This window comes from Leucoraja erinacea, chromosome 4 (assembly GCF_028641065.1).
Source record: "Leucoraja erinacea ecotype New England chromosome 4, Leri_hhj_1, whole genome shotgun sequence".
Lineage (NCBI taxonomy): Eukaryota > Metazoa > Chordata > Chondrichthyes > Rajiformes > Rajidae > Leucoraja > Leucoraja erinaceus.
In genome coordinates, this window is record NC_073380.1 from 85,716,552 (window position 1) to 85,734,165 (window position 17,614).

General features: G+C 43.6%; 1 protein-coding gene across 3 annotated transcripts in view; it reads left to right on the forward strand.

Moving 5' to 3' along the window:
* The window catches only part of LOC129696642 (zinc fingers and homeoboxes protein 2-like), an 88,436-nt gene extending 71,440 nt beyond the window's left edge, over window positions 1-16,996 (forward strand). For all 3 annotated transcript variants that reach the window (XM_055634723.1, XM_055634722.1, XM_055634724.1), the window contains exons 2-3: window positions 9,187-11,956; window positions 16,235-16,996. In XM_055634723.1, the coding sequence (XP_055490698.1) occupies window positions 9,351-11,951 (2,601 nt within the window). In that variant the 5' untranslated portion in view covers window positions 9,187-9,350 and the 3' untranslated portion in view covers window positions 11,952-11,956; window positions 16,235-16,996. The remainder of the gene's footprint in view (window positions 1-9,186; window positions 11,957-16,234) is intronic.
* Window positions 16,997-17,614: the final 618 nt, after the last annotated feature.

Genomic DNA, 17,614 nt, shown 5'->3' on the forward strand with positions numbered 1-17,614 from the left:
AGGTTAATTGACATCTGTTAATTGTCCCCGTTTTGCGAGAAGTGAATCTGAAAGTGGGGTAACTTAGAACCAGGGTGAACGCATGGTTGGTGTGGGCTGAAGGGCTGGTTTCCATGCCCTATCTTTCAATCCATCAATCAATCCATTATTTTTCATTCCAATTGTGTGAAAGGGCTGCTGACGTAAAGTGTCAAAGTTGCCACCTAAACCCAAGATTCCCTATCCTTGTACTGAGGTTCCAGCCTCGGGCAATAACTGATGGCTTTGAGTCTCAATGTAGAAACAAGGAAATGCAGGTGCAGGTTTGTGTATCAGAGGAGAATGAAAATAGTAGGCTTGTGAGCTCTCATGGTTCAGTAAATGTATGATTGTTGAATTTATTCCTGTAAGTGTTTTGGACATTGGAGAGTGTGAGTTGTTTAATGGGTGTTCAGCATTATATCATTTGATAGAAGTCAGATATAGGCCATTTAAATCATGTCATGAAAGGTAATTCCTGGCCCAGATTGGCGATGTTTCGGGTCAGGATCCTTCTCTCGTCTGAAGAAGGGTCCCAATCCCAACAAAAAAAAATGTCGCTTTCCATGTTCTCCAGAGATGCTACCTGACCTGCTGAGTTACTCCAGCATTTTAGAAGAAAGTATTCAGACCCCTTCACTTTTTCCACATTTTGTTACGTTACAGCCTTATTCTAAAATGGATTAAATTCATTTTTTTTATCAGCAATCTACACACAATAGCCCACAATAAAAAAGCGAAAACAGGTGTTTAGAAATTTTTGCAAAATAATTAAAAATAAATAACTGAAATATCACATTTACATAAGTATTCAGACCCTTTACTCAGTACTTTATTGAGGCACCTTTGGCAGTGATTACAGCCTCAAGTCTTCTTGGGTATGACGCTACAAGTTTGGCACACCTGTATTTGAGTAATTTCTCCCATTCTTCTCTGCAGATCCTCTCAAGCTCTGTCAGGTTGGATGGGGAGTGTTGATACACAGCTATTTTCAGGTCCCTCCAGAGATATTCGATCGGGTTCAAGTCCAGGCTCTGGCTGGGCCACTCACGGACATTCACAGACTTGTCACAAAACCACTCTTGCGTTGTCTTGGACGTGAGCTTTATGTCATTGCCCTGTTGGAAGGTGAACCTCCACCCCAGTCTGAGGTCCTGAACGCTCTGGAGCAGGTTTTCATCAAGGATCTCTCTGTACTTTGCTCCGTTCATCTTTCCCTCGATCCTGACCATGCTTCACCGTAGGTATGGTATTGGCCAGGTGTTGAGCGGTGCCTGGTTTCCTCCAGACGTGACACTTGGCATTCAGGCCAAAGAGTTCAATCTTGGTTTCATCAGGCCAGGGAATCTTGTTTAGGTGCCTTTTGGCAAACTCCAAGCGGGCTGTCATGTGCCTTTAACTGAGGAGTGGCTTCTGTCTGGCCACTCTACAATAAAGGCCTGATTGGTGGAGTGCTGCTGATATAGTTGTCCTTCTGGAAGTTTCTCCCATTTCCACAGAGGAACTCTGGAGCTCTGTCAGAGTGACCATCGGGTTCTTGGTCACCTCCCTGATCAAGGCCCTTCTCCCCCGATTGCTCAGTTTGGCCAGGCGACCAGCTCTATGAAGAGTCCTGGTGGTTTCAAAGTTCTATTTAAGAATGACGGAGGCCACTGTGCTCTTCGGGACCTGCAATGCTGCAAAAAATGTTTTATACCCTTCCCCAGATCTGTGTCTCAACACAATCCTGTATCGGAGGTCTACAGACAATTCCTTCATCTTCATGGCTTGGTTTTTGCTCTGACATGCACTGTCAACTGTGGGACCTTATATAGACAGGTGTGTGCCTTTCCAAATCATGTACAATCAATTTAATTTACCACTGGTGGACTCCAATCAAGTTGAAGAAACATCTCAAGGATAATCAATGGAAATAGGATCTCCATTTTTGGCTCAATTTTCAGAGTCACAGCAAAGGGCCTGAATACTTACGTAAATGTGATATTTAAGTTATTTATTTTTAATTATTTTGCAAAAATGACTAAACACCTGTTTTCACTTTTATGTTATGCGGTGTTTTGCGTAGATTGATGATAAAAAAAATGAATGTAATCAATTTTAGAATAAGGCTGTAATGTAACAAAATGTGGAAAAAGGTGAAGGGGTCTCAATACTTTCTCAATGCACTGTATGTTCAGCTTTGGATCTCAGTCTGAAAAATTGTCCATTGCGGTACTGAGGGTTTGTCATTCTATCTATACATCTACAAGTTCTTTGGATTTGACCTGGAGCTTCTAGTAAATTACAAGATTGTCAGGACTATGGAAATTTAGATAAAGCAAAATCTCATAGTGTGGCTGTCATAATTCAGTTTCCAGCAACTTACAGATTTAAAAAAAAAACAGTTGAAAGGAACTGCATATGCTGGTATGTACCGAAGATAGACACAAAGTGCTGGAGTACTCAGCAGGCCAGTCAAAATATGTGGAGAAAAGGGATGGGTGATATTTCAGGGTGGAGCCCTTCTTCAGACTCAGCGTGTGTGGGTCGGAATCTTTCTTCAAAAAACTGGGCTGTCCACATTCATTTTCTTGCCTCATCAGATGTGCAAGTCAGTGGCAAAATTAACATTCATTGTCCACCCCTAATTGTATCGGAAGTGTCAGAGGTTATGGGAAGAAAGCAGGAGAATGGGGTAAGGAAGAGATAGATCAGCCCTGATGGAATGGCGAAGTAGACTTGTTGGGCCGAATGGCCTAATTCTACTACTAGCTCTTATGATCTTATGAAGTAAGAGTCAATGAAGAGTCAACCACATTGGTGATATAAATGGGATAGAGACAGTTTTTTTTAATCCCAGAAGGATATTGGCAAACCAGGAATTTTTTTGTTAATTAAAACAAAAAAATCTAGTTTAATGTAACTGACCAAAACAAACTCAAAATGTAGTGACTTGAATCTTATTTCACAGCTCTCATTATGAGCATGCTGCTGTACCCAATAGTGACTTAGTGACAGAGAGTGAGAATGGTGAATCTCTGGAACTCTCTGCCACAAGGGTAGTTAAGCCATTGATTGGCTACATTTAAAGGGAGTTAGATTGGGCCCTTGTGGCCAAGGGGATCAGAGGGTATGGGGCAGGGATACTGAGTATGATCCCTATGATCAAAATGGAGGCTCGAAGGGCCGAATGGGTACTCCTGCACCTCATTTCTATGGATCGAGTTACAAACCTAAGATTGACACAAAAAGTTGGAGTAATTCAGTGGGTCAGACAGTATCCCTAGAGAAAAGGAATGGGTGACATTTTGGATCGAGACACTTCTTCAGACCTCTTCCTTCCTCCCACCTTCTTTGCTTTATCAGTGTTGATTTGTAATACCTTCTACTGACCACATCCAGCTGGTTCTGGTGCATTCAGAAAACATTTGGCTTCTTTCACTGGCGGTCTTGTTTTGCTTGGTGAACATTATTTTTTGTGACATGCTCAGCCAAAGTGAAAATGTGAAGTGGCAGTCTCCTCAACATGTGTGAGTGGTGATTGTTTACGATTTAGCACAAGCAGTATTTGTCTGGTATACGACTTGACTGTTGGCTTCAGGGCAGTGCCGTTTCCCAGCCGATCTATTGTGGACTCGAGTCCCTTTCCTCCCCCACCTTGAAAATAATGTAACCTAGCAGAGATTTATAAAGCCCAAGTTAGCTCCAATAAAAATCACTTGCTGAAAACAGCTTAAATCCTGCATCAACTTCTTTTGATCATTGCTTCTCCAGGTAAACAAGTCTCTGCCTTTTCTTTGGTTGACACACAGAAATATAAGCTGTCTGACTACTGACTGTCTGACTAAATATAGCTGTCTGTCTGAAAATAAAGATCTTCAGCCATTTGTTCAAAGGTTACAGGTCTAACAAGTGATAATGGTTTTGAAATTGGCTTTGTTGTTTCAAACAACATGTTCAAGATAATTGAGCGTGAAGCAGGCGAGCGTGTCTTTATAAATCACTTTGCAGTTAAGCTTGAGTTGGAGGATCTTAATTCAGTACTACACCCTGCAAAATTCAGAGAGCTAATGAGTTCCTGCCAAAAGGAAGCATTATTATGCATTCACAGTTTGCTTAATGGACTCTTTTAATGTTCATGAATTACAGCATTGGCAAGTGGTGGTTGGGGAATAAAAGAATGGTTTCTTAAATCAAAACATAATGTGATGTATTGTGGTGAATTATATTTTCACCTATTGAAAATTCAAAAGAGATTTGCTCAACTTATCGAAAAAAGGAATATAACGTGCTGGAATAGCTCAGCGAGTTAGGCAACATCTTTGGAAAATATGAATAGGTGATGTTTCGAGTCAGGACTTGGTTACCAGCTAGGTATTACTCCAAGTATCTAACATAATCAAATCACAATCCACTAATGGAACTCTATAAAAATTTATAAGGCTGGGATGAAGTGGGGGAGAAAAAAAATCACCATTACTAGAATTGCTGTCAGGCAGCAATTTGTAACATCTTCCCGGGAAGCAGATAAATCAGGAAGATTCTGTGCAGGATTCCCTGTTCTGCCAGGGTCTTGTACTCAGAGCACTATGTGCCTTTTGTCAATCTGTGGATTTCCAGTATTTAGAAATCCATCAATCATGCCAGGAAAATGTTGGCACTTGTGCATCCAATTGTAAGTGAATTATTAAAGGTACAGTAAGTCATAATTACTGTCAAGCAATAATTAGTTAATAGAAACTTTAATTTTATGAATATGAATTCTCATTTAAACAGAATTATTGTTGATTCAAAAACTTTCTTCTTACACTCTCAATCCCATTGTCCCATTTAGTCTTCTGTATATCATTTGGGTATTCAAATAAATATTCCATTACACAGTTTCTGGCTTCAACTGCATGCCTTGGAAAACTTTATTCATATCTGTACTTTGCTGTTTTTCCTACTCAAAATAGCCTGGATTCACTGCATAGTTTTGACTGACTAACTGGTGATATCTGTGGTGAGAGGGGGGAAGTTTAATGGAGATGTGTGGAGCAGGTTGTTTTACACAGAGTGTGGTGGGGGCCAGGACGCTTTGTCAGGTGATGACGGAGGCAGATACAAAAGTGGTGTCCAAAAGGCTTTTAGATGGGCACTTGGAAGTGCAGGGAATAGGGCAGGCATCATGTTCAACACGGACATTGTGAGCCTGTTCCTGTGCTGTGCTGTTCTATGTTCTATCTCCCATTTATTGCAAAGCTATTTCATAGGCTGGCATTGATCAGGGAAGGATCTATCAGTTTGACTTTGTCTTATTCCACCGGTTATCTAGATCTCAATAACCAGGAAAGAGCCATGTCTGAAGAAGGGTCTCGACGCAAAACGTCAGCCATTCCTTCTCTCCAGAGATGTTGCCTGTCCTGCTGATTTACTACAGATTTTTGTGTCTACCTTTGATTTAAACCAGCATCTTTCATAGAACAGCCATGTTTATATTGGAACTGAGTTATTCAGCCTGCATACACCCTACCATACACCATATGCCACACCATTGATAATCCTAATCTCCTTTCCCTTCAACCTCTCTTGAAGTGAAGCATTAACAGGCCACCTTTAACATAGCTTTAAGGTGAGAGGGGCAATGTTTTCTTAAAAAGGGTAAACATGCTGGATCATTCCAAGTTTTCCCATAGTTTTTTTTTTTTAAAGTTCAGAGCAAATTTCTGTACACAGGTGCCTGGAACATGTGGCCTGGTGGTTGAAGCAGATATGTTAGTGGCAATTAAAAGACTTTAGGATGGGCATATGGATTAGCAAAGAATGAAGGGATATGGGTTATGTGCAAGTAGATGGGTGGTGATATTGGTATCATGCTTGGCACATACATTGTGGGCCGAAGGACCTGTTCTTGTGCTATGCTGTTCTGTTCTAACACCCTGGTCAAGTGTCAGAAATACGTTGGTGGGGTTGGTGGGCATATAAGAGAGAATAAGTTGTAAGGTCCGGAGAGTCATTGGATTAGTATACGAATGGCACCTGTTGGGTGTCAACATAGACCTAATGGAGTGAATGGCCCCTTTGCTGTCATAATATAAATAATTAGTATTTTTAAAAGTCCTTGATATGCAAAATTACCCTGTGGTAGTTGGGATACCCGAGGCACCTAAACTATTTTCTTGATGACCTGGAAAGGTCCAGATGTAACTAAATGGTGATATCTTTGCAAGGCCAAATGTCCTGTGAGCTATTGGTGGAAATTTTACATTGGTTTGTGCTCTGTATCTAAACATGCATAGATGTACAGGAAAGAACTGCAGATGCTGGTTTAAATCGAAGGTAGACACAAAATGCTGGATCAGTCTGAAGAAGGGTCTCGACCCGAAACGTCACCCATTCCTTCTCTCCTGAGATGCTGCCTGTCCCGCTGAGTTACTCCAGCATTTTGTGTCTACCATGCATAGACACAAATATGTACCATATTTAAATATTCAGGTGGTGTACCATGCATGTACACTGGATGTATCTAAACATGTATAGATGTGTGCACATGTATAGTGACTATGTATGATCATGCCAACTAGCTCAACAGAAAACAGTTAAGATTGAGTCCTGATGTTTTGGAATATTCTAAATTCAAACTCCACAGCTGATACCATGAATTTAGACCGAGGAATCCACAGCTAATGTTCTATTTACACAATTACCTCAGTATAAAAATTTGCATTGGGTTTACAGCATGTGCTCCATCTAACTCTGTTGCTACCTCCTATGACTTCAAAACACAGTGCTGGAGAAACTCAACAGATTGGACAGCATCTGGGGTGAGGGAATGGACATGAGTGACTTTTCAGGTCGGGACCTTCAGATGGATTGAGTGTGGGCAAGGCAAAGCCCGGCAAGTGATTGATGGATAAATGTGAGGCAGGCAGATGGTACGCTTGGCAGATGGGTGGAGTAAGTGACAAAGGCACAAGGTGAAAAGGAGACAAATGGGTATCAGATACAGACAGAGGAGGAGTGAGATGTGAAACTGGGAATGGATATGGATGGAAGGGAACTGGGCAGGAGAGAAGGGATAAATGGGGATATCTGGGATGGGAAATGAGTATACAATGGAGGGGGAGCAGGGTGACTGGAATAGTAGGAGATGTGGAAGGAACATGTGTACTTTGGGGCAAAGTGGGCATGGGAAAGAGGGTTGGGGTAGGGAGGTATTACTTGAAAGTGGAGATTTCAATTTTCATACCATTAGGTTGTAAGCCACCCAAACAGAATACGAGGTGCTGTTCCTCCAGTTTGGCCTCACTCTGACAAGGGTGGAGGACAGGGACAGAAAGGCATATATGGAAATGGGAAGGGAAGTTAAAATGGTTAGTAACCTGATGATCCAGCGGGTCTTGGTGGACAGAGCGCAAGTTGTGTAAAATGGCCACTGACTACACTTGGTCCTGATGTAAAGGAGGCCACATCAGGGTCACCGAATACTTCAGCCCATTGAATCCATGCCAAGGACTTAGACATAGAAACATAGAAAATAGTTGCAGGAGTAGGCCATTCGGCCCTTCGAGCCTGCACCGCCATTCAATATGATCATGGCTGATCATCCCACTCAGTATCCCATACCTGCCTTGTCTCCATACCACCTTATCCCTTTAGCCACAAGGGCCACATCTAACTCCCTCTTAAATATAGCCAATGAACTGGCCTAAACTACCTTCTGTGGCAGAGAATTCCACAGATTCACCAGTCTCTGTGTAAAAAGTGATTTTCTCATCTCGGTCCTAAAAGAATTCCCTCTTATCCTTAAACTGTGACCCCTTGTTCTGGACTTCCCCAACATCGGGAATAATCTTCCTGCATCTAGCCTGTCCAACCCCTTAAGAATTTTGTGCGTTTCTATAAGATCCCCCCTCAATCTTCTAAATTCTAGCGAGTACAAGCCTAGTCAATCCAGTCTTTCTTCATATGAAAGTCCTGCCATCCCAGGAACCAGTCTGGTGAACGTTCTCTGTACTCCCTCTATGGCAAGAATGTCTTTCCTCAGATTAGGAGACCAAAACTATACGCAATACTCCAGGTGTGGTCTCACCAAGACCCTGTACAACTGCAGTAGAACCTCCCTGCTCCTATACTCAAATCCTTTTGCTATGACTTTGTGTTTTGCGGAGTAGACTTGATGGGCCGAATGGCCTAATTCTGCTCCTATAATTTATGAACTATAGCAAGTTCTCCAAAAATCCTCCCAATAAGTTACTCCAATGCTTTGTGACTTTCCCCAGTGTTGGGTCTCCCTAACAAGTTGAAATATTAGAAGAAGGGTTTCGGCCCGAAACGTTGCCTATTTCCTTCACTCCATAGATGCTGCTGCACCCACTGAGTTTCTCCAGCACTTTTGACCATCTAAGTTGAAATATGATCGTTCACTAGCCCCAGTGAATCTCCTCACAACTTATGTTCTTCAAATTTCCTCTCAACATATTGGCTATAAACTTAAAGGATGTAAATTGAGTACACAATGGAACGAGCAGTTTATCCTGTGATAATATATTGTCAATTTTGATGGAGAAAGTTTGCTATTTTGAAATGAATGCTGAGATCCTGTTTGTGGGCACTTGCTCAACTCCCACGGATGGTAACCTTTAACTACATAATGTGGTAGGTTGCAGTAAGTATTCCATTCCTTGTGCTGACCTTTTAATGTAATTAACTCAAATTCGCTCATAAGGAGCTAATAAATCTAGGTGTCATATAACCTTAAGGGCTGCCAAAAAACTTTGACTGAAAAACACAGCATGGAAATGGGACCTTCAGTCCACTGAGTCCACACTGACCATCAATCACCGTTTACACTGGTTCTATGTTATCCCACGTTTGTATCTGCTCCTTACACACTAGTGGCAAATTACAGAGACCAATTAACCAACATACCCACGCATCTTTGGGACGTGGGACCCATGGGGAAACCCAAACACTCGTAGGGAGATCATGCAGATTCCACACAGATAATATCCGAGGTCCAGACCAAACCCGTTCTCTGGCCCTGTGAGGCACCACTCCCATCATTGCAAATCACTTTGATTTTTCTGATTTGTTTATTCACTAGATGTGACGTCACTAGGTTTTCAAGGATGATGTCTTCTGTTTTTCACTGTTGTGCATTTATGAATCTTAATTATTGAAATCTGAAATCATTGTGTTGTATTGCAGGTAGAATTCTCCTGTGATGCAGCCGACAAAGGTGCTTGTTAGAGCTGACGGCAATCAGTAAAAGGTGAGCGACTACAACCTGAAGTGGTTCTGGACACACTTCCTTCGAGACCGCTGGTCTTCGGGAAGACCCTCAATCAACTGCTCTTATCTTGAAGCCGCTGATGGCTAGCAAACGGAAGTCCACAACACCGTGTATGGTTCGCGCCACAGATGTCACGGAGCAGGACCCAGACGTGGAGATGGTCGGGCAGGCTGGCGGGTCACCGCACCCCTTGACTGATGAAAGCTGGCCAACAGATAATGAAGCGGATGATGCGGATCAGGGTTTGGAAAAAGCTGCCTTAGAAAGTCAACAGACCAGGAAACTAGAAGGGGGCTATGAATGTAAATACTGCACCTTTGAATCGCAAGACTTGAATGAATTTACAGAACATGTTGATACTATACATCCAAATGTTATCCTCAATCCATTTTATGTCTGTGCGATGTGTAACTTTACGACAAAAAGGTATGATACTTTTACTGATCATAATAGTAGGCATCATCCGGGAGAAAGCAACTTTAAGTTGAAGTTGATAAAGCGCAATAACCAGACCATTCTTGAGCAAACTGTCGAAGATCTTGGCACCAATGGCAGGAACACAGATAAAGAAGAGTTCCCTGCAGCTGGCATCTCCCTCAGCAAAACTCCCATCATGAAGATGGGCAAAAGCAAAGCTGATGGCAAAAGAGCCAGCGTGTTGTCGCAGGTGAAGGATGAATTTGGCACCACGCGGGAGAGCAAGGTAGAAGAGAGTGGCAATGGTGTTCTGCAAAGTGGCTTGGTTGTTCCAGAAACTGTGATCAAGGATGGAGTGGCTCACGTCATGCCATCAATACAGCCCCCTCCAAACATCAATCTAATACCCAAAGTCATGATTCCCATATATGGCTCCCGGTACAATCCCTCCCTGGACATTAATAAAAACTTGATTTGCTCCTTTAACAAATTCCCCTATCCCACCCAAGCAGAGCTGTCCTGGTTGACGGCAATGTCAAAATATCCTGAAGAACAGATCAAGATGTGGTTTTCAACGCAGCGCCTTAAACATGGCATCAGTTGGGCTCCCGAGGAAGTGGAAGAAGCCAGGAAAATGATGTTTAACGGCACTATCCAGACATCGACAATCACTGTTGTGCCAGCGCAGGTACCTACCACGACCAAAGGCAGCACGCAACAAGTTATCCAGACGGGAGTGTCGTGCCAGCTAGTGGGTCAGACTGGCATTGTGTTGACTCAAATCACAAACGGGGCAGCAACGGTGCCTTGTCCACCCCTCACTTTGACCGTGGCTGGCAACGACTCGAATCAAACCCAAACTCACAAGCGGGTCCTGCCGCCCTCCCAGGTGGCAGTGAACCCAAAGCGTGCAAACGTCGTGCAGGTCTGCCAGCTTGCATCGCAGGGCAACTCGGTCTTGTTCTCCCAGGGGAACACTGACATCAACACGAGTCGCAAGAAGTCCAAGGAACAAATGGCGGTGCTCAAAGCCAGCTTTGCCGTCAGCCAGTACCCTGAGGACGAGGAGATTTTTCGGCTGCTGCACGTCACTAAGCTCACCCGGTCAGAGATTAAGAAGTGGTTCAGTGACAACCGTTACCGCACGCAGCGGGGGCACTCAAGCCACACCCCTGCCGAAAGCACGGTCACCATTCCCCACGAACCCACCGTGGGCCACAGCACCCGGAGGTCCGGGTGGCACGTGTTCTCCGAGTTTGGGCCGCAGAAGTTCAAAGAGAAGAACGCAGAGCAGCTTCGGGTGCTGGAGGAGAGCTTCCAGTACAGCTCTTTCCCAGCGGATGAGGAGAAGGAGAGGCTGCGGGTGGAGTCCAAGCTGACCAGGAGGGAAATAGACGCCTGGTTTTCCGAGCGGAGGAAACTGAGAGACTCGTTAGAAGGAGGGATTCCAGAAAGGAGGAAAACTAACCTGAAGCAAGAAAATATTAAGTCTGAGGAAGGTGAAATAACCCACGCTAAAACATTACACTCTGCTCCGCATTTTCTCTCCAAGTCCAGGTCAACCCCTCCATTGCAACATACTAAAACAGCCAACCCAATTGACAAGACTCACAAAAAAAGCCAGGAGCAGTTGCATATCCTGAAGAGTGCATTTGCACGCACTCAGTGGCCAACAGTGGAGCAATATGACAGTTTAGTGGTGCAGAGCGGACTGGCTCGGAACGACATAGTGCGTTGGTTTGGCGACAACAGGTATGCAATAAAAAATGGCAATTTAAAATGGCTTGAACAGTACCAAAGAGCGAATTCAGATCACAACGGGCAGAATAATGTCAACGGCAGTGGAGGGCGGGGCGGCAGAGGACACAAAACCAGTGGTGCTTGGAGCGGGTCAGTATATTCGCAGAGCCGGGCGGGCAAATCGGTCCTGTTGCAGTATTACCTGCAGCACAGGCAGCTAAGGGAAGAAGACCTCGACGAGCTGGTGTCCAGGTCCAACATGAGCTACGAGCAAGTGAGGGACTGGTTTGCAGAAAAGCAAACGGAAGATGCCATGGACACGTCTGAGAGCAACAGCAGAGACGGTCAATGTAGCGAGGAGGACGAGAACAAAGACTGGGGTGTGGTGGATGATATCGACGAGAGGGGTGACTATGTCTTGTCTGACTTGACTGCCAACTGGACACGTGCATCACAGTGCGGCTCAACTGGGTTTAATGAACTGGATTCAGAAAGCATGTCTGCGGAAAATTCAAACATATAGCTAAGGTAATGGATTTTGTCCCCCAGGATTCAAATGTCTCTTTGTGAATGGATTGATTTCCCTCCCCCCCCCCCCCCCCCCCCCCCCCCCCCCCCCCCCCCCCCCCCCCCCCCCCCCCCCCCCACCCCCCCCCCCCCCCCCCCCCCCCCCCCCCCCCCCCCCCCCCCCCACCCCCCCCCCCCCCCCCCCCCCCACCCCCCCCCCCCCCCCCCCCCCCCCCTTTTGGAGAGAAGCAGATTAATGATGGAACATCTTGGGTGAGGGGGAGAGGTCTGGATGATGGAACCCTTCACTTGGTGGGGAGGGCGAGGGAAGGATCTCTGCGACGGGAGGGGCTGGGTGGATGCCCCTGGGTGGTGGGGAGGGTCTGGATGCCCACTCCATGTGGTGGGGGATGGGCTGGTTACCCACATGTTTCTGATGGTAGAAATGTATATTAAACACTCCTCCCCATTGTTCACTCAGTTACCCCTTAACAGAATGGAATCAAATCTTGGGAACTGCATACAATTAATTGTCAGCTAATACTGTGGCGACAGTTTAGCCTTGATGACCAGACGGATGTCATTCCCGGTAATGAAAGACTTTGACAGTTGTTCACTTCCATGTGGCAACTCTGTCAATTATTTGGAAAATACACTAAAAGTCACTGGAGAGGGAAGTATCCACAGACCCAAACAGATTTGTAATGAAGGGCATCAAAGCCACGTACAACGATTAAGAAAGAACAATTGCTAAAAGTGAAGAGAAATAGATAACTAGTTCTGCGGTTCAGCGGAAAGACCATATGTACATTGGACTTTTTTCATTTGATACTGTGGGAGCTGATTTGTGTGTGCAGGTGTCCATCAGCCAAGATTTCGAAACGCAGGGCCAGCCTGCGTAATGCTGGTGATTCCATTTGACTCAAAGCACATTCTGATTAGGATAAGGAAGGGCCCCATGGAGTTTTTTCAGAGAGCTGTGGTGCAACAGTGTTAGCCAGAGTCAGGCCTCAATCCCAGCAAGCTTGTGTACAGTCCGCTGCATTGGGCAGAATGCCGTCTGTGCTTGTCAAGCCCCTGCCCTCGTTTAGTTTAGAGATACAGAGCGGAAACAGGCCCTTCGTCCAACCCTGTCCATGCCGTACCGATCCCCGTACACTAGCACCATCTTATACACTGGGAACAATTTACAATTCTACCGGAGCCAATGAACCTACAAACCTGTACGTCTCTGGAGTTTTTGGCGGAAACCAGAGCACCCAGAGAAAACCACACGGTCACGGAGAAAACATACAAACTCCGTACGGACAGCAGCCATAGTCAGGATCGAACCTGGGTCTCTGGCGCTGTAAGGCAGTAACATCCGCTGTACCACCTTGCCACCCTCGTGAAATAGTTTTCCTTGCTGGTGCGAAGACCCTGCACACCACAGAACTCTCTTACCAAATATAGTGCACACAAGTATTTTGACTGTTGGCGAGGGCTCTGCCTTCAAGTTTCAGATTCAGATTCAGATTCAGATTCAATTTTAATTGTCATTGTCAGTGTACAGTACAGAGACAACGAAATGCATTGGGTTTAGGTGCTTGTCAAAGATTGAATATCTGATTTTCAGAAGTAATCAAAATAAAAATCATCTGCTTATATAGAAAAGGCAATAGTTATTTTTAAGTTAATAATTCAATACTGGGAAATAATTGATTTCATAATTAAGAAGCTGTGCATCAGGTGAGAGTTCCACTCTACCTTGCAACCATATTCCCCATTGAAATACAGGTGGTGTTAGTTTTTGTTCTGCCTCTAAACTTTGAAAGGCGCATTGAACCTCAGTCTGTAACAGCAGGGACCACTGAAATAACGCAGGGCTTCCACAGTACAATGAACTAATCTGATTGTCTCGTTTTATCATTGAGACCCTCCCTGCATGTCACTGCATTCACATAATCCCAGTAAAAACATGGCTTGAAGGGCAGCGATGTTGCGGCGAATAATCCTTTAAATTTCTACAAATGGACAGTAGAGAACACATTGACTAGTTGCATCGTGGCCTGGTTTGACAACTCGAAAATCAGGAACAAAGGAGATTACAAAAAAATGGTGGCTAAAAATGTGGCTGCTTTGTATATTTTGCTGTTTCACTTGCTATATGCTGCTTTATCTGTGTGCACTCGTGTGCTCCATTATTAGCATTCAGTTTGAATAGTTGGAGAATAACTTCTCATTTCATATCATGTTTCAGCTGTCGGCCATAGTTCAGTGGGTAGCATTTCCGCAACAGGTCACGAGTTCGTCCCGCTCCAGAGATTTCAGCACACAATCTAGGCTGACTCATGCACGGAATTAAATAAACGCAGCACAATTAAGATGTCTTTTTTTGAACACTCTTAAACAAAGACCTCGTGTTTTGTCTCAGATTCCAAGCTGCTATTTCAAGGAAGATCAGGAAGGTTCTCCTTGGTAACATAGAACATAGAAAAATGCAGCACAAGAACAGGGCCTTCGGCCCACAATGTGTGTGCTGAACATGATGCCAAGATAAACTAATCTCATCTGCCTGCACATGATCCATATCCATCCATTCCCTAGCCAATAATAATCCCTCAATCAACATCAGAAAATAAAAGGATGATCTGGGCATTATTACAATGGGATTGACTATTATATTTACTTCAACAGGGAAGCACCGGATGCCTCAAGGAAGCATTGGTGTTTTCCTTTGGTACCAACACTCTCCTTATACTGTTGATGCGGAAAATCAACATACCAACAGTATCACTGTGTCATTATGAATTCTCCCTTATAAAGCTATATATTCAGTAAACAAAACAAATTAGGAATAAGGATAGATATTATTAGTGGAAAGTTTACTCATTGTGTTCATTGTAGAATGTCCTTGTGGGTTGATAATTACCAACAGGAAAATACTCTTTGACCTTCTTCCTCCATGTTGGGTTGTTGCTCCACATCCTCCTTGCAGCCCTCTTCTGCCTCTTGTTATTATATATTTTTATTCCACTCCTCCCTGTACTATTCTATCTTTCCCTTGAATGCGTCAGTGACCTTTGGGCTTCTCTACTGGCTTTGGCAGGGCAGTGTGGAATTCATTCCTGCAAGGCATAAACTATTTTTCACTGAGGCATGGATTTAAAAAAAAACGGCAATTATTCTCAAAATAAGAACACAATTCTGGGAAATTCTCTGCTGGCTTCTGCGGAGGAAAAGCTGCTAATCGTTTTGGCATTCTGATGTGCAGGAGATTTAAGGCAGAAGGTGACCTGCTAAGTGTTTCTAGTATTTTACGTTTTTATCTTGTTTCCAACATTTGCTTTTTTTTTAAATTTTTGAATACAGCTAGAATGACGTGCAACACTAGTCAGGCCACAAATAGAAACACAAGACTGCAGATGTCAGAGTCTTGAGCCAAAAACAAACTGCTAGAGGAACTCGGGGCCAGACAGTTACTGTAGGGTCTATTTCTCTCCTCAGATGCTGCCTGACCCATGGAGTTCTCCCAACAGTTTGTTTTTTTGCATTGCACACAAAGATTAACGTTGCCTTGAGGTCCAAATTCCTTTGACGCAAGGATCTTCGAAAGGATGAAGAAAAATATTGAGCAAAGTATCAAACTACTAGGTTGAATAAGTTAGGTCTTTATTCTCTGGAGCGCAGAAGGTTAAGGGGGGACCTGATAGAGGTCTTTAAAATGATGAGAGGGATAGACAGAGTTGCTGTGGACAAGCTTTTCCCTTTGAGAATAGGGAAGATTCATACAAGAGGACATGACTTCAGAATTAAGGGATAGAAGTTTAGGGGTAATATGAGGGGGAACTTCTTTACGCAGAGAGTGGTAGCGGTGTGGAATGAGCTCCCAGTGGAAGTGGTGGAGGCAGGTTCATTGGTATCATTTAAAAATACATTGGATAGGCATATGGATGAGAAGGGAATGGAGGGTTATGGTATGAGTGCAGGCAGGTGGGACTAAGGGGAAAAAAAAAAATTTGTTCGGCACGGACTTGTAGGGCCAAGATGGCCTGTTTCCGTGCTGTAATTGTTATATGGTTATATGGTTACAAGAAAGACTAAAACAGAAAATGCTGGAGATATTTAACCAGGAAGCCTCCATGAGGAGAGAGACTGCATCAATCTTTCATGATCAGATTGAGGAAAACGTTGGGTTGAAGGGGTGAAAACTCAATCCAAAAACCCTCCGAACACAAGTGATTTACAACAGAGTAGATTTTTTGTGAGGATTTGTCTCTTGTTAAAGTGTGTAACATTTCTTTTGTTTTCCCTTTGCAGGAAACCAAATGAGAAAATAACTGGCGCACATTGCGACATGTCTAAAGAAAACTACCATTTCTATTCTCTGCGACGTAAAGAAAGTAAATGAGGCTTTGTCTCGGACTCTGTGTGAAATAGCAAACAGAGACGGAATGAAGGACTGACTTACAGTACGAGTATCTTTCAGAAAGTGAGAGATTCATTTTTATCCACAGTGCCAAAGTTTTACTACTACTGCAATTGAAAGGGTCTTTGTAAATATTATTTTCTGTTTTTGAACAGATTTGTACAATTTAGCAATTTTATTACATTTATAATTGGTGACGAGTTAACTTTGCAGATCAGGGTCTGCCCTTAGCATCCTCCTTGTTTTTTTTTAGATTTAGTAACCACTATCAGGCTCTCTTGTTGCAGCATCTTTTACAGTCACTACTTCATGACGAGGGAAATAAAGTCTGCACCTCTGGATTAACGAGGACTGAGATACAGAATGACAAAAATCATATTTTATGTCGAGTGACATCTTTCGATCTTCGATGTACAAAAATGGCAGGACGAAAATATTTTAACAAGCACATAATTGTTAGCAGCTTTTTATTGTAAGAGGCTACATTTATAATGGAATGCAAACTGCTCTAGCCTGTCTTCACTCAGCTAGAGATGTGCAATATTGACTTATTTATGTCAGTATAAAATCATCATTAAAGTTGCAGTAACTTGTTTCCTATCTTTTGCAATATTGCATATTCAGAAAATAAACTGTGTTGTCCCTGTTTGGCATTTATTGTTATCATTTTAGTAGCTACCAAAGTTCAGAGGTTTATTATCATTGGTAATTTTGAGTTGGATTTTGTAGTTGGGCTAATGTGAAGGAAAGAACTGCAAATGCTGTGTTGATTCGAAGGTGGACACAAAATGCTGGAGTAACTCAGCAGGTCAGAGAAGGAGAGAAGGAATGGGTGATGTTTTGGGTCAAGACTGAACAAGACTTCAGACTGAAGAAGGGTCATGATACGAAAGGTCACCCATTCTTTCTCTCCAGAGATGCTGCCTGACCTTCTGAGTTACTCCAGCATTTGGTGTCTATCATTGGGCTCATGTGAATTGTGTCTGCTACTGAATGGCATTAAAGGGTGGCACAGTTACCTACTCACAGCTCTAGAACCCGGGTTTGATTGTGACCGCACGGATTTGTTTTGGGTGCTCCTGTTTCCTCCCATATCCCAAAGATGTGTGTATGAAGGTAGACAAATCTCCTGGGCCTGATCAGATATATCTGAGGGCATGGTGGGAAACGAGAGAGGACATTGTGGGAGTCCTGGTTGAAATAGTACATTCTACATGGTTTTGAGGTTAATCAGCCTCCATTAAATTGCTCTTAATGAGAAGGGAACGGAT